General features: G+C 37.6%; 1 protein-coding gene and 1 pseudogene across 1 annotated transcript; one reads left to right on the plus strand and one right to left on the minus strand.

Annotated features, from left to right (window-relative positions):
- Nucleotides 1-4: 4 nt before the first annotated feature.
- LOC113027316 (serine protease FAM111A-like) lies at nt 5-9,480 on the minus strand (annotated as a pseudogene).
- Nucleotides 9,481-13,837: 4,357 nt separating this feature from the next.
- Nucleotides 13,838-20,943, plus strand: mat2aa (methionine adenosyltransferase 2Aa). The gene is made up of 9 exons (XM_026173971.2): nt 13,838-14,154; nt 15,869-15,946; nt 16,282-16,404; nt 16,780-16,892; nt 17,014-17,157; nt 18,453-18,671; nt 18,782-18,964; nt 19,623-19,756; nt 20,326-20,943. Exons 1-9 carry the CDS (start codon nt 14,055-14,057, stop codon nt 20,426-20,428), a joined length of 1,197 nt encoding a protein of 398 aa, XP_026029756.1. The 5' UTR covers nt 13,838-14,054; the 3' UTR covers nt 20,429-20,943.
- Nucleotides 20,944-22,025: the final 1,082 nt, after the last annotated feature.

Genomic DNA, 22,025 nt, shown 5'->3' on the forward strand with positions numbered 1-22,025 from the left:
GCGATCATTCTGTCTCTACACAGCCATCACTGATCTCCTCAGAATCTGTTTTACTTTCAACTTCCTGCAACAATGCGTCAGGTTTGCCTTTCTTTGACCCCACAACAGAGGCTATAATGTTTTCTAGGTGAGGATTTCCCTTTGCCTCCTCCTCAACTCTTTCCAACACCTCCACATACTCGTCTTTCTTCAGATTGTCCACATAGTTTTCAAATATAGTGAGCAGAGGAAAGGCGTACGCAATCACATTCTCACTAAGATTCGGAAACCCATAGAAAAACCCGCCACTGTGCAGACCAAACACTTGTCCGTCGGCATCGAAAACCGGGGAGCCGGAAGAGCCGTGGTAGCTACATGAGAGTGTTGTAGGTGACGTAGATATTTCCATACGGGTCATTTTTGATCTGCTGATTGATTTCACAAAGACTGCAAAATTCCTCGCAGTCTTCTACATTTTCATTATTCTCAGCGTTCTCTCGCCTCTCTGACGACGCACGCAGGACTCTTTTTTTTTCACTCCCCCTCCTGGGCGTCCGACGACACAGGCCTCGCCGCCTGAAGGCACATGTCCAAATCTCTTAAGGAGCCCTGGCGGCACTTTCTCTGTTTCCAGCTTAAGTATGACATAATCTAACTTATCGTTGCCGATGAACACCTTAGCACTGAGGTTGTTCCTGTCTGATTCTTGGTCTTCAAAGTTAAAGACCACAGTAACGTTTAAAAATTCACACCAGTTAGGTGTGTTTGATTTAACCCAGTAGTCGAATAAGTGGGCGTTGGTCAAGACAAAGTTGTCAAATAGCACAAAGCCTGTGCCTTGCTTTATGAAGGAACCAGTTATGAGACAAACTGACTCGCTCAGTTCGAGCAGCAACATAACACTGGTGTCAAGCCAACCTCCAATTCGAGACTTGCAGTCAAGCCAGCCTCCAGTTGATTTTACGTTCCCTGTGTATTCAAAGTATTACTGGAATGGATGTGGAAACCAGATTTCAAAATAAAAGCCAACTTCGAGTGAATTAACAGATATGTTAAGAACATAATAACATATAATTTAGGCTTTTTTTTTTTTTAGAAACTCTAATGTTACATCTACATGACACAGCCTTGTACCCTAATTGTGCCCTGTCAAGGCCATCTTATTTTGGATTTCAAAGTAAAAGCCCTGTGAATCTTCATTTTTGAACTACTCTTTCAATGAATTCATAATGCTCTTAAAAGCAAAAGTCGTATTTCCAAATACTATTTGAACTTTGTATCAACACTTTCCAACCGCAGTCTTTTTCACAGTAATACCATATCAAATAAATTCTTTCTGATTTTGCTTTTCATAGTAATGGCCCTTTGAAATTGCCGATATTTGACTTAATCTCCTAACGATTCAAAATGCTCTAAAATGAAAAATTCTTGTTTCCACAGGGTAATTCCACTTTAGATCAACAGTATACAACCCCGCAGTGATACCATATCAATATCAAGTCATTCTGATTTTGCTTTCAAAAATAAAAGCCTTTTCAAATTGTCCATAATTGACCTACCTTTCAGTGATTTCAAAATGCTCTAAAATGGAAAATTCCTGTTTCCACAGGGTAATTCCACTTTAGATCAACAGTATACAACCTCACGATGTTACCATATCAATATCAAGACATTCTGATTTTGCTTTCAAAAATAAAAGCCCTTTCAAATTGTCCATAATTGACCTAACTTTCAGTGATTTCAAAATGCTCTAAAATGAAAAATTCCTGTTTCCACAGGGTAATTCCACCTTAGATCAACAGTATACAACCCCACAGTGACACCATATCAATATCAAGTCATTCTGATTATGCCTTCCAAAATAAAAGACTTTTCAAATTGTCCATAGTTGACCTACCTTTCAGTGATTTCAAAATGCTCTAAAATGGAAAATTCCTGTTTCCACAGGATAATTCCACTCTGTATTTACAGTATACAGCCCCACAGTGATACCATATCAATATCAAGTCATTCTGATTTTGCTTTCAAAAATAAAAGCCTTTTCAAATTGTCCATAATTGACCTAACTTTCAGTGATTTCAAAATGCTCTAAAATGAAAAATTCTTGTTTCCACAGGGTAATTCCACCTTAGATCAACAGTATACAACCTCACAGTGATACCATATCAATATCAAGTCATTCTGATTTTGCTTTCAAAAATAAAAGCCTTTTCAAATTGTCCATAATTGACCTAACTTTCAGTGATTTCAAAATGCTCTAAAATGAAAAATTCTTGTTTCCACAGGGTAATTCCACCTTAGATCAACAGTATACAGCCCCACAGTGATACCATATCAATATCAAGTCATTCTGATTATGCTTTCAAAAATAAAAGCCTTTTCAAATTGTCCATAATTGACCTAACTTTCAGTGATTTCAAAATGCTCTAAAATGGAAAATTCCTGTTTCCACAGGGTAATTCCACTTTAGATCAACAGTATACAACCCCACAGTGACACCATATCAATATCAAGTCATTCTGATTATGCTTTCAAAAATAAAAGCCTTTTCAAATTGTCCATAATTGACCTAACTTTCAGTGATTTCAAAATGCTCTTAAATAGAATTTTGCTGTTTCCACAGGGTAATTCCACTTTAGATCAACAGTATACAACCTCACAGTGATACCATATCAATATCAAGTCATTCTGATTTTGCTTTTCATAGTAATGGCCCTTTGAAATTGCCGATATTTGACTTAATCTTCTAACGATTCAAAATGCTCTAAAATGAAAAATTCTTGTTTCCACAGGGTAATTCCACCTTAGATCAACAGTATACAACCCCACAGTGATACCATATCAATATCAAGTCATTCTGATTTTGTTTTCAAAAATAAAAGACTTTTCAAATTGTCCATAATTGACCTAACTTTCAGTGATTTCAAAATGCTCTTAAATAGAATTTTGCTGTTTCCACAGGGTAATTCCACTTTAGATCAACAGTATACAACCTCACAGTGATACCATATCAATATCAAGTCATTCTGATTTTGCTTTTCATAGTAATGGCCCTTTGAAATTGCCGATATTTGACTTAATCTTCTAACGATTTAAAATGCTCTAAAATGAAAAATTCTTGTTTCCACAGGGTAATTCCACTTTAGATCAACAGTATACAACCTCACAGTGATACCATATCAATATCAAGTCATTCTGATTTTGCTTTCAAAAATTAAAGCCTTTTCAAATTGTCCATAATTGACCTACCTTTCAGTGATTTCAAAATGCTCTAAAATGGAAAATTCCTGTTTCCACAGGGTAATTCCACTTTAGATCAACAGTATACAACCTCACGATGTTACCATATCAATATCAAGACATTCTGATTTTGCTTTCAAAAATAAAAGCCCTTTCAAATTGTCCATAATTGACCTAACTTTCAGTGATTTCAAAATGCTCTAAAATGAAAAATTCTTGTTTCCACAGGGTAATTCCACCTTAGATCAACAGTATACAACCCCACAGTGACACCATATCAATATCAAGTCATTCTGATTATGCCTTCCAAAATAAAAGACTTTTCAAATTGTCCATAGTTGACCTACCTTTCAGTGATTTCAAAATGCTCTTAAATAGAATTTTGCTGTTTCCACAGGGTAATTCCACTTTAGATCAACAGTATACAACCCCACGGTGATACCATATCAATATCAAGTCATTCTGATTTTGCTTTTCATAGTAATGGCCCTTTGAAATTGCCGATATTTGACTTAATCTTCTAACGATTCAAAATGCTCTAAAATGAAAAATTCTTGTTTCCACAGGGTAATTCCACCTTAGATCAACAGTATACAACCTCACAGTGATACCATATCAATATCAAGTCATTCTGATTTTGCTTTCAAAAATAAAAGCCTTTTCAATTTGTTCATAATTGACCTAACTTTCAGTGATTTCAAAATGCTCTAAAATGGAAAATTCCTGTTTCCACAGGATAATTTCACTTTAGGTCAACAGTATACAACCCCACAGAGATACGATGTTAAGATCAAGTCACTCTGATTTTGCCTTCCAAAATAAAAGTATTTTCAAATTGCCCATAGACGACCTACTCGTTTAACGATTTCAAAATGCTCTTAAATTGAAAGATGCTGTTTCCACAGGATAATTCCACTTTAGATCAACAGTATCCAACCCGACAGTAAAACCATGTAAATTTTATGTTGGTCTGATTTCGCCTTTCAAATTAATGGCCCGTCGAATTTGTCCATATGTGATATACTCTTTCAATTATTTCAGAATGTTTTAAAAATGAAAATTGCTGTTTCAACACATATTGTGTTTTCATTTTGAAAAGCAAAATCAGACTCAATTGATTATGACAGAATTGAATCATAAAGATGATGTAAAAGGAAGCTGAAATTGCCACTAGGTTGTAATTGATAGTACGTTTATATTTTAAGTCTGTGGAAAGATGTCATGGTTGGTTTGCAAGCTGTTTTGTAATTTCTTTATTTAGAATGACATCTTTCCACAGACTTAAAATATAAACGTACTATCAATTACAACCTAGTGGCAATTTCAGCTTCCTTTTACATCATCTTTATGATTCAATTCTGTCATAAACAATTGAGTCTGATTTTGCTTTTCAAAATGAAAACACAATATGTGTTGAAACAGCAATTTTCTTTTTTAAAACATTATGAAATAGTTGAAAGAGTATATCACATATGGACAAATTCGACGGGCCATTAATTTGAAAGGCGAAATCAGACCAACATAAAATTTACATGGTTTTACTGTCGGGTTGGATACTGTTGATCTAAAGTGGAATTATCCTGTGGAAACAGCATCTTTCAATTTAAGAGCATTTTGAAATCGTTAAACGAGTAGGTCGTCTATGGGCAATTTGAAAATACTTTTATTTTGGAAGGCAAAATCAGAGTGACTTGATCTTAACATCGTATCTCTGTGGGGTTGTATACTGTTGATTTAAAGTGAAATTATTCTGTGGAAACAGAAAATTTCCTTTTTAGAGCATTCCGAAATCACTGAAAGTTAGGTAAGTTATTGGCATTTTCAACAGGCCATTATTTTGGAAGGCAAAATCAGAATGACTTGAAATTGAAGTAGTACCATGGTGTGGATGTACACTTTTGATCTAACATGGATTCATCCTGTGGAAAGAGCAAGTTTCATTTTTAGAGCGTTCTGAATTCTTTAAAAGAGTAGGTCGTATATCGGCAATTTGAAAAGTCTTTTATTTTGGAAGGCAACATCAGAATGACTTGATATTGATATGGTATCACCGTGGGGTTGTATACTGTTGATCTAAAGTGGAATTACCCTGTGGAAACAGCAAAATTCTATTTTAGAGCATTTTGAAATCACTGAAAGTTAGGTCAATTGTGGACAATTTGAAAGGGCTTTTATTTTTGAAAGCAAAATCAGAATGACTTGATATTGATATGGTATCACTGTGAGGTTGTATACTATTGATCTAAAGTGGAATTACCCTGTGGAAACAAGAATTTTTCATTTTAGAGCATTTTGAAATCACTGAAAGTTAGGTCAATTATGGACAATTTGAAAAGTCTTTTATTTTGGAAGGCATAATCAGAATGACTTGATATTGATATGGTGTCACTGTGGGGTTGTATACTGTTGATCTAAGGTGGAATTACCCTGTGGAAACAAGAATTTTTCATTTTAGAGCATTTTGAAATCACTGAAAGGTAGGTCAATTATGGACAATTTGAAAAGGCTTTTATTTTTGAAAGCAAAATCAGAATGACTTGATATTGATATGGTATCACTGTGGGGCTGTATACTGTAAATACAGAGTGGAATTATCCTGTGGAAACAGGAATTTTCCATTTTACAGCATTTTGAAATCACTGAAAGTTAGGTCAATTATGGACAATTTGAAAAGGCTTTTATTTTTGAAAGCAAAATCAGAATGACTTGATATTGATATGGTATCACTGTGGGGCTGTATACTGTAAATACAGAGTGGAATTATCCTGTGGAAACAGGAATTTTCCATTTTACAGCATTTTGAAATCACTGAAAGTTAGGTCAATTATGGGCAATTTGAAAAGGCTTTTATTTTTGAAAGCAAAATCAGAATGACTTGATATTGATATGGTATCACTGTGAGGTTGTATACTGTTGATCTAAAGTGGAATTACCCTGTGGAAACAGCAAAATTCTATTTAAGAGCATTTTGAAATCACTGAAAGTTAGGTCAATTATGAACAATTTGAAAAGGCTTTTATTTTTGAAAGCATAATCAGAATGACTTGATATTGATATGGTGTCACTGTGAGGTTGTATACTGTTGATCTAAGGTGGAATTACCCTGTGGAAACAAGAATTTTTCATTTTAGAGCATTTTGAAATCACTGAAAGTTAGGTCAATTATGGACAATTTGAAAAGGCTTTTATTTTTGAAAGCAAAATCAGAATGACTTGATATTGATATGGTATCACTGTGGGGCTGTATACTGTAAATACAGAGTGGAATTATCCTGTGGAAACAGGAATTTTCCATTTTAGAGCATTTTGAAATCACTGAAAGGTAGGTCAACTATGGACAATTTGAAAAGTCTTTTATTTTGGAAGGCATAATCAGAATGACTTGATATTGATATGGTGTCACTGTGGGGTTGTATACTGTTGATCTAAGGTGGAATTACCCTGTGGAAACAGGAATTTTTCATTTTAGAGCATTTTGAAATCACTGAAAGTTAGGTCAATTATGGACAATTTGAAAGGGCTTTTATTTTTGAAAGCAAAATCAGAATGTCTTGATATTGATATGGTAACATCGTGAGGTTGTATACTGTTGATCTAAAGTGGAATTACCCTGTGGAAACAGGAATTTTCCATTTTAGAGCATTTTGAAATCACTGAAAGGTAGGTCAATTATGAACAATTTGAAAAGGCTTTTATTTTTGAAAGCAAAATCAGAATGACTTGATATTGATATGGTATCACTGCGGGGTTGTATACTGTTGATCTAAAGTGGAATTACCCTGTGGAAACAAGAATTTTTCATTTTAGAGCATTTTGAATCGTTAGGAGATTAAGTCAAATATCGGCAATTTCAAAGGGCCATTACTATGAAAAGCAAAATCAGAAAGAATTTATTTGATATGGTATTACTGTGAAAAAGACTGCGGTTGGAAAGTGTTGATACAAAGTTCAAATAGTATTTGGAAATACGACTTTTGCTTTTAAGAGCATTATGAATTCATTGAAAGAGTAGTTCAAAAATGAAGATTCACAGGGCTTTTACTTTGAAATCCAAAATAAGATGGCCTTGACAGGGCACAATTAGGGTACAAGGCTGTGTCATGTAGATGTAACATTAGAGTTTCTAAAAAAAAAAAAGCCTAAATTATATGTTATTATGTTCTTAACATATCTGTTAATTCACTCGAAGTTGGCTTTTATTTTGAAATCTGGTTTCCACATCCATTCCCGTAATACTTTGAATACACAGGGAACGTAAAATCAACTGGAGGCTGGCTTGACTGCAAGTCTCGAATTGGAGGCTGGCTTGACACAAGTAACATAACACTGCGAATTTCAGTAAAAGACTGTCGGCTCTTTCCAAAGGTCTCCTTCCTGTATTTCAGTGCTTCCAGAAAAGAATTTTTAGGGAATCTACTCTCCATCCATCGTTTCAGATGCGGATACTGCTGGCAAAGTAGATCGTAAACCTCCTTACGGTCAATGCTGCTGCCCATTTCTGCTGTGCTACATCTAAGACTGATGTCATTCCACTGCTGCGCTTTGCATTATTTGATGCGTGTGGAGGTTTCTGCTGCCCTGGGATGGCTACATCTTTTATTTCCGTATCTGCTCCCTGTGGAAAACATATCTAGAATTTCTTATTGTCCAGACAATCGATTATGTCTGTGCACTCAGTCTTACGTTCGTTAACCAGCTCAAAGTAGCCCAGGTCATCGACCGTCTCTTTTCAGAGCCTCGGCCGCAGTTATTCCCTTCTCCCCGTAAACACAAAGATACTTGAACTGTTGTAAAGCGTCATTTAAAAAAAAACCTTTTGTCTTTTTTGGCATTTAGTCCTCCCTTTGTACCGATGTAAAAGACAGAATAGCAATCTCTCGCCTTAACCATCTTCTTATATTTACTGAAAGGCCTCCGTGCAAGCTTGAACATGTTGCGTGTGCCGTCTGAACTGGATTTCAGTCTGAACTGATGTCCGTGTGGGTCCTACAGAGAATCAGAGTTGGAAAAGTTGTTAATGTAGCAAAAAACAAAATGTATTGCATTTTGTTCATAATCTCTTTAAAGTCATGATCGTTTTTTTTTTTACCGCTTTCACTGGAGTGGGTAAATGAGTCTGCAAAGTTAAAAAAACTGATTTACATTTCTTGTTTATTACTTTTATTGGACATCATCCGATCTCATTTATACACATTTAAGATATAAAGTAGAAAATATCCTTTTGTTTGCATTTGGAGACTCGGTATTTGACCATCCCAAATATCTGGACCAGGGAACCAACTCCTCAAACTGGTAAAAAGGTCAATTACACAGTTACACGATCGCTAAACTAACCTGTTTTTGAATAAAAGAAAACCATACAAGCATGAGCCCTGGAATCTCGGTTGTAAAAAAAAAAAAAAAAAAAAAGAAGCACTACACATTACTTTTCTTATGTTTAGCATACAGGAGTTGCTGCTCACACCCTGAGTTGCACTAATGTGTCTGTCAGATGCCCCAAATGGAATGTCAGGCCGCATGCGCACTCATACCGGACACCTCCTGACCTTATTTCCACGAGCCCTTGACTCAGCTGCAAAGTGCTTACGGGGTCAGTTTCCTTTTCATCAGAATTATCTGCCGTCATTCAGACATAAGTTGAGCAATGGTTTAACCAATTTTCCATCAAAGGGATGTTGGAATTAAACAGAGGATGTAAGTTAAGGAAATATAAGTCTGACTATGGAGCACATCTCCTTCAGTGTTAACAATAATGGATTGCATTTCTCTCAGTCAACTGACTGTTTAGGGGGGAAAGCAGCTAATAGTTAGTGGGCTCTGTGTTTGTGGTTGTTGTATGTTAATCACACTAGGAGTGAACAAAAGCAGAAAAAAACCCTGTAAAGATGCAGACTGTGAAAGTCTGGTTTATACCATAAATCTTACCAGCTGTAACTGGGTTTTTTGTGTTTTAAGTTATAAGCACGTGTCAAGACTTCTGTCTCCCATTGCTGATGTGATCCTCCTTTTTTGTTCCCTATTAATGATCTACGGTAATTTGTGATTTCAGAAGAATGGTCACATAAATTTCATTACAAATTTTTTGCCTTTGCTTGAATGTGTCTTTAAATCCTTTCTTGTTCAAATAGTTTATTCACATAGTAAAGAAGTAGCTAGGGAACTCAGTAAGTAGGAACAGCGATAGTTTAAAGGCATTTTCTACAATACAGAGGATTTCATCATCCGTAGTTTGTGAAAACTGCAGTTTAAAAAACAAATCAGTAAATTCCCAAATGACGGACTCTTTTCAGAGGTACGCTTCATGTACTGATTAACATACAGTTCAAAGATGTACATTAGGGTGCACACTGGTTATGTGGATTTGCTATATGAATATGCTCAAGACTCTGTTTGAGCTAAAAAAAACTTGAAATATATATATCTGTATATTTTAACATAGATAAAATGTTTTTGGATAACAAACGAGTCACAATTTAAACACTGTTTGAATAATCAAAGAGATATTTATAAAGGGCAGGCTACAACAGACATGCTTACAGGAAGCTGTATTGTCTCTTTTGCATAAGCCACACCAGAAACGCTCTGTGCGGATAGCAAAGTCTGCGCTGTGGGAGTGTCTGGACCCTCCACGCCAGGATCTGCCGCACAACCTCGCACTGGTCCCCAGGGCCACGGCAAACTTGTAAGCCCTAGTTCGGCTCCCGAAAGAAAGATGCTCGAGTTGTTCTTGTGTCCGACAAAAATTAGTTCTAATATGTTTTATTTTTAATGTTACTGCGTTGAAGTTAGCACAATTTAAATTCAAAAAATTATTAGTCTCTTAAATGAACGGCATCTTGACGGGGACTCGGTGAAGGGCTTAAAAAACGAATACATTGTTTTACATCTTGTGCACTTGGATACACTTCAATGAAACTCGAAAAGTGGGACACACAATATGGAAATGATGACTTGACATTTGTTTGGGAGGAGTGTAAGTATAGAGAGGAGGAATTCCTACTTCCCATTCATGTACTCTGCAATGTGCATTGTGTCCTTGTGACATGTTTACTTTTTTTCAAAATAAATAGCTGTGAAAAAACCCATCAAAGTTGAGGTAAGTATTCACCACAGTATCGTGTTTTTTTTTTATTAGGGTCAAATTTCTCTTTGGGTAAAAATTAAGCCAACATCCAAGTGTCAAAGGTCAGTTCTAAAAAACAAGTCAGTCCCTGAAGCTTATTTGTGCCACAGATGCTAATTCAGTGACTGCGGGGGTGTGTAAGGAATGTTTTGGGAACTGTCTGATCTTAAAAAACTAACTTTGTTGTTACATTACAGCAATATTGAGGAAAGATTTAACGGCTGATCATGGAGCAGGATGAAGGTCAAAGGGAAAGTCCCTGCCACGCTTCCGGTTATACTTCCATCTGGCGTAGTCATCTGGGTTATTTTGCACGTACAAGGAGTTGGGGCCTTTATGAAATTCTTTTCTTGGCTGGAGGCATTAAGAAATACTAATAACGATTAGAGGGGTTGTTGACTCCTCCTTGATGTGCGTAAAACAAGAACTTTTTCTTTTAGAGTTTCTGTCTGTCGAGAGTTTCTGCTAATGAGAAAACCTGTCGGAAAAGTCACTCTAAAACAAAGAAAAGTCTTTCCCGCACAATACCTCATCCGAGGGTGTTTTAATAAAATTATTTGGCGCCGATTTCTGAGTACGGGCGCTGCGCTTTTTTCATGAGGGTTATTTATGGTTTTTTTACACATACGAGGTGGGCAGCCTGTAGGTTACAAGCAGATAGAAAGTCCTTCTTTTGTCATTACAAGCGCTTACCTCCACCCAGGCACTGGATATATATGTATATATATATATATATATAAATAAAATGCAATCCGTTTCTAGTCAGATAATCTTAAAGGTTTTTATTTTATTGTGCCTGTAATATAAGAAAGTAAAATACATCCACTATTGAAAAAAAGAAATAGTTCTTTTCTGAGAAAAAGGATATCAAGATCACATTGTCATAATATTTAAACAGAATTCAAACTATGAGTTTGTCTGTGGACTGCACTGACTCAACAGAAATCTGCTGCGTCACCCCCCTGAACTCTCCATGCCCCAGGAACCCTCCCTCTCTGATCCCCCCAGGAACCACCCCTCCTTTTTTCCTCCACCGGATGCGATTAGTCACACATATGGAATCGATAAGACACTTCCGGAGTACTTCCGGTAGGGTCAAAAGGTCAAGGCTGGGGCCATCAATCAAATTTTGACACAAGCAGGGTACCTATTTTTTCAGGTAGTTGGCCATCCATCAGTCATGAACAGAAAACATAAGAGACGTGGACTCGACTTATATTTTTGCATGTATGTGTAGAGTGCATGCTGGACTTAAAAAGGTGTTTTCAAAAAGGTAAAAAGTCTTTCTTTTGAATGTCCAACAAGAAGTCAATGTTGAGTCAATGTTAAGAACTCTAACCAACAAGATCCAAGATCCAAAACCAAAGATGATGAAAAAGCATAAGAAAAAAGGAATCCTTATCTGAGCAAGTCACATGAAAAAGAAACTTTACCTGTGGTCATGTGAAAAAACAAGTACACACTTAATGCTTTCATAGTAAATAAGAGGGTAGGTATAAACCAGATGTTGCTGATCAAATGCACTTGATGGACTAACCATACAACGGTGAAACTGAAATAAATGGATAAATAAATAAGACAAATAAGAGTTGCATCTCAGATCCTGAATCAGTTAGCATATTGTTAGAAAACAGGACTCTAATTCCAATTCACTTTACCATTGGAGAAGATATATTTCCATTATATACTTATGTGGTTCTGCCTAAATGAAGGTGAGATGCCCTCATGTGGCTGTACCATTTTGGAGCTATTTGGTGTCCCTTAATAATTCATTAATTAATCTAATGGATTATGACACTAATTCTAGTTCTTCTATCTATCCCAGAACACAAATAACGTTTTTTAAAGTTGGGATTACAAAAACATGGAGTGTGATCTCATTACATTAACATTACTTTTGAATTTCTTCAGCATCAAATAATAAATGTGGCACCTTATTGAAAAAATGCAAAGCTTTGACTTCCAAAAGTACAGTAGATCTTTGGTCAATGACATATCTCTTGTAGTTTTGCCTATGTACACCAACATGGTGGATTTAAAAGTGGATCAAGATGTGACTGGAGTGCAGTTTGTGGGTTTAACAATAGTATTACATAATATGATTAAGAATTACAGAAATCAGGCGACTGCGTCACCACTGAAGACATTTCTTTATCTTGTGAAACTCTTGGGTCGCTTTGAGTCATCAGTTTTGCAGCATATGGCTGAACATGCGTAGCGAGTATAGCCTTGTACACTTCACAGTTCATGCTGTTACTTCTATCAGCGGTCACATTATCAATAAATGCTAGTGACCCAGTTTCACTGGTACCCATACATGCCCATGCAATAACATTGACTCCAACATGTTTGACAGATAATGTGATATGCTTCAGATCATTAGCTGTTTCTCTCCTTCTCCACGATCATTATGGTGCAAATTTGTTTTGGTTTCATCTGTATAATGTTTTTTCCAGAACTGTGCTCTCTTTTGGATGTTTTCTGGCAAAGTCTAATCTGACTTTCCTATTTTTGGGTGTAACCAGTGGTTTGCATCTTGTTCTAAAACCCATTTGTATTTACATTCCTCCTTCTTCACTATGTTAGATGTTTTGTTATCTGTTTTTCTTGACCATGGAAACAATTCTGTCATCATCCACTTAAGCTGTTTCCTGTCATGTTTTAGGCCTTTTGGTGGTGCTGAGCTGCTCACTGAATTTCTTCCTAAAGTTGTTGCTGTTTCTCTGGTTTTTCAGTCTTCATTTGCACATTCTTCCCTTTGGACCTCTTATTGAGTGTTCCAGTGGAAAGCTACCAAAGGTTGGATGCTTAGAATCAACTTATCTGCTTAATTTTTTTGTGAATTATCGGGGGAAAGACATCACATGGCCATGAAACTGCTTGTCAGTCAATTGCTCAGTTGCATTTGAGCCTCTGAAAGTGGCTGTACTTTCTAAACAGTTAATGCAATACATTTGCTAAACCCCTTTAATTAAATCTGAAAGTCTCTACTTGAATCACATGTTAATTGTTTGATTTAAATCCATTGTGCTGGTGTGCAGAGGGTATTACAAAAATTGTAATTTTCCCAAAAAACTGTTTGACATCTTCCTATTCTCTTTGCACATCTCATAATGTTTTCAGTACAAATATAAAAAAAAAATGAAAACACTTTGCACACAGTACAGTGGAAATTTATCCTTTACGTATTTACAATCGCTCTATAAATTAATCCCTCTCATGGCATATATTTTAATAGTGCAATCATGGTTTATTAGGGTTCTTATTTTTGTATTTCCACATTCTAGACCATAACATCTTGTCACAAACGTTGGAAACTGCTTTCCAAATACTAAACACAACGAAACACAGCGTGCAGCAGATCTCAGGGTTCACTTGAGTCACTTGAGCAATTTGTCTTCAGCGCCATTTGGCGTTTAGCTCTTGGTATGAACACGCCCATGAGCACCACATGGTCTGTGCTCAACAATAACATTGGCTGCAGAGCAATGATTTGAGGGGTCTGAGGAAATTCGTGCAGACCATAAATTCAGCTGTCTGGTCCGTCCTGTTTTCCCTGAACTTTAACTGTGGTTGTCGCTTTGTGTGTGCGTGTGTATGTGTGAGAGAAGCAGGTGACCCTAGTGAAGGTGTAAAACGTGTCTCCCGGTTTTCTATTAAAGCTGTGTAGTGGGTATATAGTCGGCTAGCTTGTAAGCTAAGAGTGGCTAAAATGAACTACCAGATGAACGGTTTCATTAACAACAGCAGCTCGGTTTACAATGAAGACTGCTTCCTCTTCTCTTCTGAGTCAGTTGGAGAAGGACACCCCGGTAAGTTTTAACGTGCCATTCCCTGTCTGTGAGGTAGTTTCCTCCCTCCTCCTCCTTGACCATAATAATTAGCTTAGCATCCTGTTAGCCTGTCAAACAAGGTTGGGTACCGCTGCTAGCTTGGCATGTCTGAGTGGAGTTTATGGAAAAGCTAGAAATAATAATTTCAGTGGCTTGTTTAATTTACTTTTGAACAGTAAAGTCAGGGAATATTAAGTAAAAGGGACACAAAGAAGAGGACACGACGTGATTTAAGTGAATGTAAAGGTTGTTTTAAAAGGGAAAGGGCTAAAAGTTACACTGGCTGGAGCAGTCTAATTTCGGCTAAACTCTAAAGCTGAATAAAACTGATATTTAGAACGTTTTAACTCAAAAAACATGAATGAAAGAATGGCCTGCTCGGCTTCTGTTTTGTGGACTGTTAAACAGTTTATACAAAATGTAAAGTTTCCCACATACCTTACAGACTCTACCTGTAATCATTTATACTCCTTAGAAGTTAAGGGAATAGTTTATTTGAAAGCTCAAAGTCACTGTTGCATGCTAGCTGCATGGCGGCTAGCTGGTATGCTAACACCACGTTATCCCGGACTGTTGGTGCTTGTCAATCACATCCACCCCATCTCTCCGTCAGCAGTCAGATGTTTTATCCCGTTGGGGGTGTTGGCAATACACGCAAATTTGTGGTTATTTAGGACCCTTGGCTACCTTTTAGCACTGCATCATATCATAAGTTCAGACAGATAATAATGCTTAATTTGTCGGAGATGTTTAAGAGTTGATTTGTCCTGCTTTATCGCCACTTTTCAAGTCGCACACTGACACCTCTCCTAAACAGCTCAAACAAAAACCTAACTTAATAAGCTTAATGAGGCTCGGGCCTGTGGCAGGACTGCTTTTGTGTTGGCTAATTCACTGTAAGGGCTTACTAGAGCACTTAAGCCATCATTAAAAACGCTGTGACAAGACTAGTTAAATCTTTTCAGTGAAAAGACTTACAAGAAGCCAAAACTGAGGTCTTGCATGCTTTAATTGAAGAATTATTGAGCAGCTTGGGACACAGTGTGCTGCAGTTCTCAGTCTCATACTGGGACAGCTCTGTTGCAACAGATAATAGGCTTACCAGTACTCCTAAATATAGGCACTGCAGGGGCTAGTGCTCAACTCTGAGGGCAAAGTAGTCCCGTTTACAGCCTTTGCAGTTAGAAGGGAAGAAAAACTGCTTCAACAACCTGAAAGCTGAATAGTCTGTTTGTAAATCCTGTCACACCGGTTCTAAAATTTGCTTTTTGGAAATGTTGAAGTTGAAGACCAACACACTATGGTTGGTCTTATACTATAGTTAAAGGCCTCCAAATATGTGGATATGGAGTTTAGGCTATGGGTTTCAATTTCTTTGCATTCAAGCAATCAAATGTGGAAACTACATCATGAAAGGGCAAGCACAAATATCTTTGCATCTGTTCTGTATTGAAATGATTTTTGCTTTTGTTACAATTGATTGAAAACTAGTCATTATCCAGTCTTAAGTGGCAAGAAGTGTAAAACCTTCTCTTAATGATCGTAATTATTAATTTGAGACTTGGCTTTTTATAATATGCATAATTTAATGTTTCATTCATTTAATTATGAAGTAAAATATCAGCTGTTATCGTCATTTTACCAACCAAACTAAGGAATCGCATTAAACTGTTGTGCTTATTTTGCTCCACAGATAAAATCTGTGACCAAATCAGCGATGCCGTGTTGGATGCACACCTCAGACAAGATCCTGATGCCAAAGTAGCATGTGGTAAGTCAAAGAGGCAGGGCAACCATAAAGGCTTTTTTTTTCTTCTTTTTTTTTCTTTTTTCTTTTTTTTAACTATGGCACATGATCCACTGTTGAACCATATCTATGCAAAATTGGGCATGTTACAAATCTCTGAAACAATACCAGTCTGAAAATGTACTTTCTTAAAATGTTGTTTTTAGGGGCTTGTATTCAAATGATCTATCATGTGCATTCAGAGTTCTGCCCTAGGGTGGGGTTTAGGTGCAGACATGGCAACAGTTGTTAATGAACTGCATTTTCTTCAGGCCATTTTCATTGCTTTCACTGCATATTGTTTTGTTTTTTGTCCTCAGAAACTGTTGCCAAGACTGGGATGATCCTGTTGGCTGGGGAAATCACCTCCAGGGCTAATGTGGACTACCAGAAGGTTGTCAGGGACACAATTAAACATATTGGCTATAACGACTCTTCGAAAGGTAAGATCAGCTAGCTGTGAGTTTAGCTCCGGTTCAAATGTGTGCAGTTGTATCCAAAAGGCCAAAGAAAGAAAAGTAATGGTAACTCTCTTCTCTCTTGGAGAAAATTACAGTAAATCTTGAAGTCTGATTATTACCCTTTCATAAAAAGACTTGTGCCACCACTCTGGCTTAATGCCACTGATATCATGGACGTAGGCTGAAAGATTCTTGAACTTTTTTTTAAAATTATTATCAACTATAGTTGGTCTACAGATCTTGTTTGCACATAGTGACAAATTCAGTAGATGCAAAATTTGTCCTAATACTACTTTATTTTGACGTATAATGATAAGCTGAAACATTTTACTGAGGCTTATTTTGGGGGATTTATAGGCTTTGATTACAAGACTTGCAATGTGCTGGTGGCTTTGGAGCAGCAGTCCCCTGACATTGCCCAGGGCGTTCACCTGGATCGCAAAGAGGAGGATGTCGGAGCCGGTGATCAGGTCAGCTGATTCTTACATTTTGTCTAGAGCCAAGTAACTGAAGCCAGAAATGTAGCAGTAATGTACTTTAATGATTTGGTAAATCATTTAATGATTTGACACATGACTGCAACTGTGGCAGGGTCTGATGTTTGGGTATGCCACTGATGAGACAGAGGAGTGCATGCCGCTTACCATTGTCCTGGCTCACAAGCTCAATGCCAAGATGGCTGAATTGCGCAGAAATGGAGAGCTGCCCTGGCTCCGCCCCGATTCCAAGACTCAGGTATGTGGTCAAAGTATATTTACAGTTTGGAGCCAGTTCTTTAAGTTATAAGTGTAGGTGGAAGCTAAGTTTGTTTATTTCCTTCCTTTGTTCGGCTTTTGTTTTTCCTCCTCTTCAGTTTGTACACTTATGGTTAGTTGGTAATTGGCTGTAACCCTATTTCTGACTGTACTGAATAATTTAGACAGTATTTGCAGATTTAAGTGTGGTTTGAATGTTGAGTTCCTGCTTTGACATGCTGTAAAAGGGAAATCTTAATACTGTGTATAAATAATGAATGGTAATATTTTATATTCTGTGTTTAAAGTGCTTGGTGCCCTCTGTTCCTGTTTTGGTGCATTTGCTGTTGACTCTTGTACATTTTTGATGCAGTTTATAAAGTTTCACTCACACAGACGGTGTAAAAGTTGGATGGGTGGATGTAGCTACCATGATGCCACTCATTAGTTCTGGAAGTCCAGCTTTGAAGCCTCAAAATAATTTTTTTTTTTTTTTTTTTTTTTTTTTTTTTTTGTAAAACCTGATGTGAGGAGAGGGTTTGACTGTGAAACTGCACACTCATTGGCTAACAACTTGGTAGACAAGTCATGCCATGGATTATCCTCCTTTCTGATGGGATGTGTTAAGACAGTTTACAAAACTGACTTGTAAAGAGTACATTCTCACTTGAACATGTTGACTCTTAGTCTTTCCTGTGCACCAGTTTATCTTGCATAGTAAGCAGGTGACTGTGTTGAAAAGCTAAACGCAACAGCCCAAGTTCAACTCCAATCAAAGGTTCACTGCTGCATGTCTTTCCCCCTAATCCCTCATTTCCCCACTACTGTTATCTAAAGGAGAAAGACCAGAAAAGCAATGTGAAAAAAGAAAGCAGTCCTCCCATAGGCCAGCTGCAGGTATCTCCACCTGGTGGACCTTAAAAACATTGCAGATTTAAAGCTTTTGTGCACAGGTTTCACTTTTCAAACACAGAAGCTACATCATCTTTATACAATTTATATTTATAGTTCAGATAAAATTGGACAATACTGTCTGTCCTACATTTTGGGAGCTCTGCAAGAAATGAAGATTTGTGTTGTGGGTTTTTATGCTGTTTTTGGAAAGATACTGTTAGCTAAAAGACATCCTCACATTAACTATCAATGCTTTAGCCACAGGCAGTGAAAATATTTGTGGTAAATACAGATGCATGTCATTATTATTGCAGATGTTCCTGCAAACTGTTTTGCTTACGTTTGTTCAAGCCTGTGATCATACTAGCTGGAGCCATCACCTGTCTTTGTTTTCTCCCTCAGGTGACTGTTCTGTACAGGCAGGATAGAGGAGCCATGGTACCTCTGCGCGTCCACACAATTGTGATCTCTGTGCAACACGATGAGGCCGTAGGTTTGGATGAGATGCGTTGCTCTCTGAAGGAGCGGGTGGTGAAAGCCGTGGTTCCCAGCGGGTTTCTTGACGATGAGACAATCTACCACCTGCAGCCCAGTGGGCGCTTTGTCATTGGAGGACCACAGGTGAAACAAAAGCTGTAAACCTTTTGAAGGCAGCCATGCTGTCACACTAAGGTCATTAAACTTTCTAGTGAGATTTAATGGACTAATACCTCCACCTTTACTTCTGGCAGGGTGATGCTGGACTGACCGGGCGTAAGATTATTGTCGATACTTACGGGGGTTGGGGAGCCCATGGCGGTGGAGCTTTTTCTGGGAAGGACTACACAAAGGTAGACCGCTCTGCAGCCTACGCTGCCCGTTGGGTGGCCAAATCTCTAGTAAAAGCTGGGCTCTGCAAGCGTGTCTTGGTCCAGGTGAGTACACAGTATATCAGTTTTACTCAATCTAAAACCTGCATATAATGGGATTTAAAACTCAGCTGCCTCTAGAACTGAAGGTACTCAAATTCATGGTTTTACATCTCACAAAAAGCAGTGTTTACAGCTCCCCGTAGACAGTCATGCACCAGCTTGTCATCTATTGAATTCTGCTTGTTGGTTTAATCACCTTTTAATGTTTTCATATTTAATTTGTCTGCAAAAACCTGTTACCATTGTACATGCATCATTGCATCTTGCTCTGGATTTTCATTTGCTGGTATTGGATTCCTGTGCTTTCTAAGAGCATAGAAAATATTTTCTGTGACTGCCTAGACTTGAGTTGTTGATCAGTGTGTACAGTATGTGTTGTAAAATGTACTCTACAGTTAAAAAGTTCTCAATGCTGCTCTATTGGGAAAGCAAATCAAGTGGTGAGCAGTTCTAACTGGTCTCTGCAGCTTGTCCGTAAGCTCACTATTCCTGGGCTTAACTGCAGAAATGATCAGCTCTGTATCATCACACTCACAATTGAATTGGAGAAGCTTTTTGACTATAATCAGTGTACTAAAGCACATGTGGAGTGCTTTGGTGTTAAAATGTCTCTCCTGTCATTATTTTTGAATGATGTGTTTATGATTAACAATTGTTTTAGGTATCCTATGCCATTGGTGTTTCCCATCCCCTCTCTGTCTCAATCTTCCACTACGGGACCTCCCAGAAGAGTGAAAGGGAGCTGCTGGACATTGTGAACAAGAACTTTGACCTCCGTCCAGGAGTTATTGTCAGGTATTCTGTGACAGTATCAGGTCTTTGCTACCAAACCTGCACTTTAGTTCTGTTTTATTAGGATCGTTGTCATTTGGTTTTAAACAAGAGGCATAAAAAAGCTAGTCATGTAGTCTAAGCCCTTAGCTGTACAGGCCTAGAAACTGGTCTGAGCATCTGGCAGCCTACGGTTACTACGGAGAAAAATGTGGATTCCTTGACCAGCTGGCAAGTAGTTGGTAGGTGAAATTGGGCACAAAGTAGGTGGTTTTACTTCTCTATATTTCAGCAGTGAAACTGGCATTCACCCAATCAGACGTTATTCCCTCTCTTGGGGTCTGGGGCCTAAATGTCAGAAAACTCTCAAAATGGAACCTAGTCTGTTAATGAGGTAAAACATTGGCATGTGTATTTGAGTTATATGATATAACATTCCTCTACAATCTTGTGTTTTTAACATCTCTAAACAACAAGTTTCAGCTATTGTATGTTGTTAAAACCGTTCCTTTAACCAAACTGCATTTGTGATGCCGACTACCAAGAGCAGAAATGTTTAGCTGGCGAGTCACTCTATTTAATTCTTGTTTCAGGGATCTTGACCTGAAGAAGCCCATCTACCAGCACACAGCAGCTTACGGTCACTTTGGTCGTGACGTCTTTTCATGGGAGGTGCCAAAGAAGCTGATGTACTGAACACCCCCCTCCTGTTTAATGGGCCTTGTATCTGTCATCCTTCTTCCAGTCTTCTCCCTTTTTTAAAATTCGTCCTCTCACAAACAGCCACACTTTGACAGCCTTTGCTACATACAAAATGCCCTTTATCCACATGTTGGTACACATCCCTGCAGAGAAAAAAAATGGCTATTTCAGTTCAGTTGCCAAGACCAGAGTTTAAGCGCTGCGGCCAGATTCAAATAATTTCTGGTGCATTTCTTTTTCTTTTGCATAATTAATGGCGATCATGTTTCCTGGCACACCTATGGAAAGAGTGCACCGATTTGTATGTCAGCAAATCTGGTATTATTGACACCTCCATATTAAAACCATACTTGCATACAGTAATGAAAACACTTCTAGTATTCCACAACCTTCAAATTCAGAATCTCACTGTAGTGTAGTTTTAGAAGTGATCAGTGGAAATGTTTTGTCTAACTTGACGGTAACTACACAGTACAGAAACGTCTTCTATTCCACTTGCACTCCTTTTTTTTTTTTAAAAAAAAAAAAATGTATATTTTTTTTATAAACCTCTTGATGGCAAAGATGGGTCAAACGCTACAGTTTTCTATTTATTTCTATTTTTGTTTGTGCTGTCCCTTCAGGCCAGTGTTTTCTGACGTTTTACAGAGAAGTCAGAAGCTGCTATGATCTCGTGGTTATGTTGGGCTGTACCTCGATTTATTTTGTAGGCTTTAAAACCATGTGAATGTTACAAATGATGTTAAATGTGTCAACGTTCTGCTGACCAAGATGAAGGCACAGTACTTGGCATTACCGAGACAGTCTGGGTGTATTACAGAGAAACCTGGGCTCCGTCACCTCTAAGCAGGGGCTGCCTTTATCTCATGGAAACACCGTACTTAAATATTTTATGATGGTGTTTGAATGTGGGACCTAAGTTTGACTAGCAAGGAGGGACAACTGAATGTTTGTCAAGTCGATTTTATTTTTTAAATTCTGAAAACTTTTCCCAATCTTGTTGCCTATCCTGGTTTGTCCCGCCTGAACTCAATGGGAAAGTGGAACATGAAGAGTAAAGCTACATCACAAAGATGTGAGCACCGCACAGCTTCAGTTAGTAGTTTTAAGGTTACCTAAAACGCATATTGCATGTACAGATGCTGTTAATCGAATGCAGAAGTTGTAAAAGAAGCTTTTCTTTTAAAATATTTGTTTTTAAAGCGATGTATTCATATTTAATGCCATACATTGTGGGCTATGATTGTGACAAATCAAATGTTTCCATGAGAAACTGTTCTGAGATAACTGCTGTTCTTTTAAAGAGACTGATACACTTTTTTGCTAAAACTCTAGATTGTTCATGTATGTGTGATTGTCAGACCCTGGCTAGATTCAAACCTGAGGCTTTTATGGAGTTTTTGCCTTTAAATGCTTTTCCTGTTGCACTTCTCATCTAAATGCTGATTCAACTCAGGCTTGCAGCATTTGGATGTTCCTGTGTTGGTTATTGGCAGGTTTAAAATATGCCTGCATCATGCAGCTAGATGGTGCTGTGTTCCCCAAAATTATAGTGAAGTAGGTTTTTAGTCTGACTCCTGTAGCACCACCT

The sequence above is a fragment of the Astatotilapia calliptera genome, chromosome 7, assembly GCF_964374335.1.
Source record: "Astatotilapia calliptera chromosome 7, fAstCal68.1, whole genome shotgun sequence".
NCBI lineage: Eukaryota > Metazoa > Chordata > Actinopteri > Cichliformes > Cichlidae > Astatotilapia > Astatotilapia calliptera.

Coding starts and splice junctions, on each gene's coding strand:
- mat2aa (XM_026173971.2), top strand. CDS start 14,055: ATGAACTACCAGATGAACGGTTTCATTAACAACAGCAGCTCGGTTTAC. Junction 15,947..16,281: donor TGATGCCAAAGTAGCATGTG/GTAAGTCAAAGA, acceptor TTTTGTCCTCAG/AAACTGTTGCCAAGACTGGG. Junction 16,405..16,779: donor CTATAACGACTCTTCGAAAG/GTAAGATCAGCT, acceptor GGGGATTTATAG/GCTTTGATTACAAGACTTGC.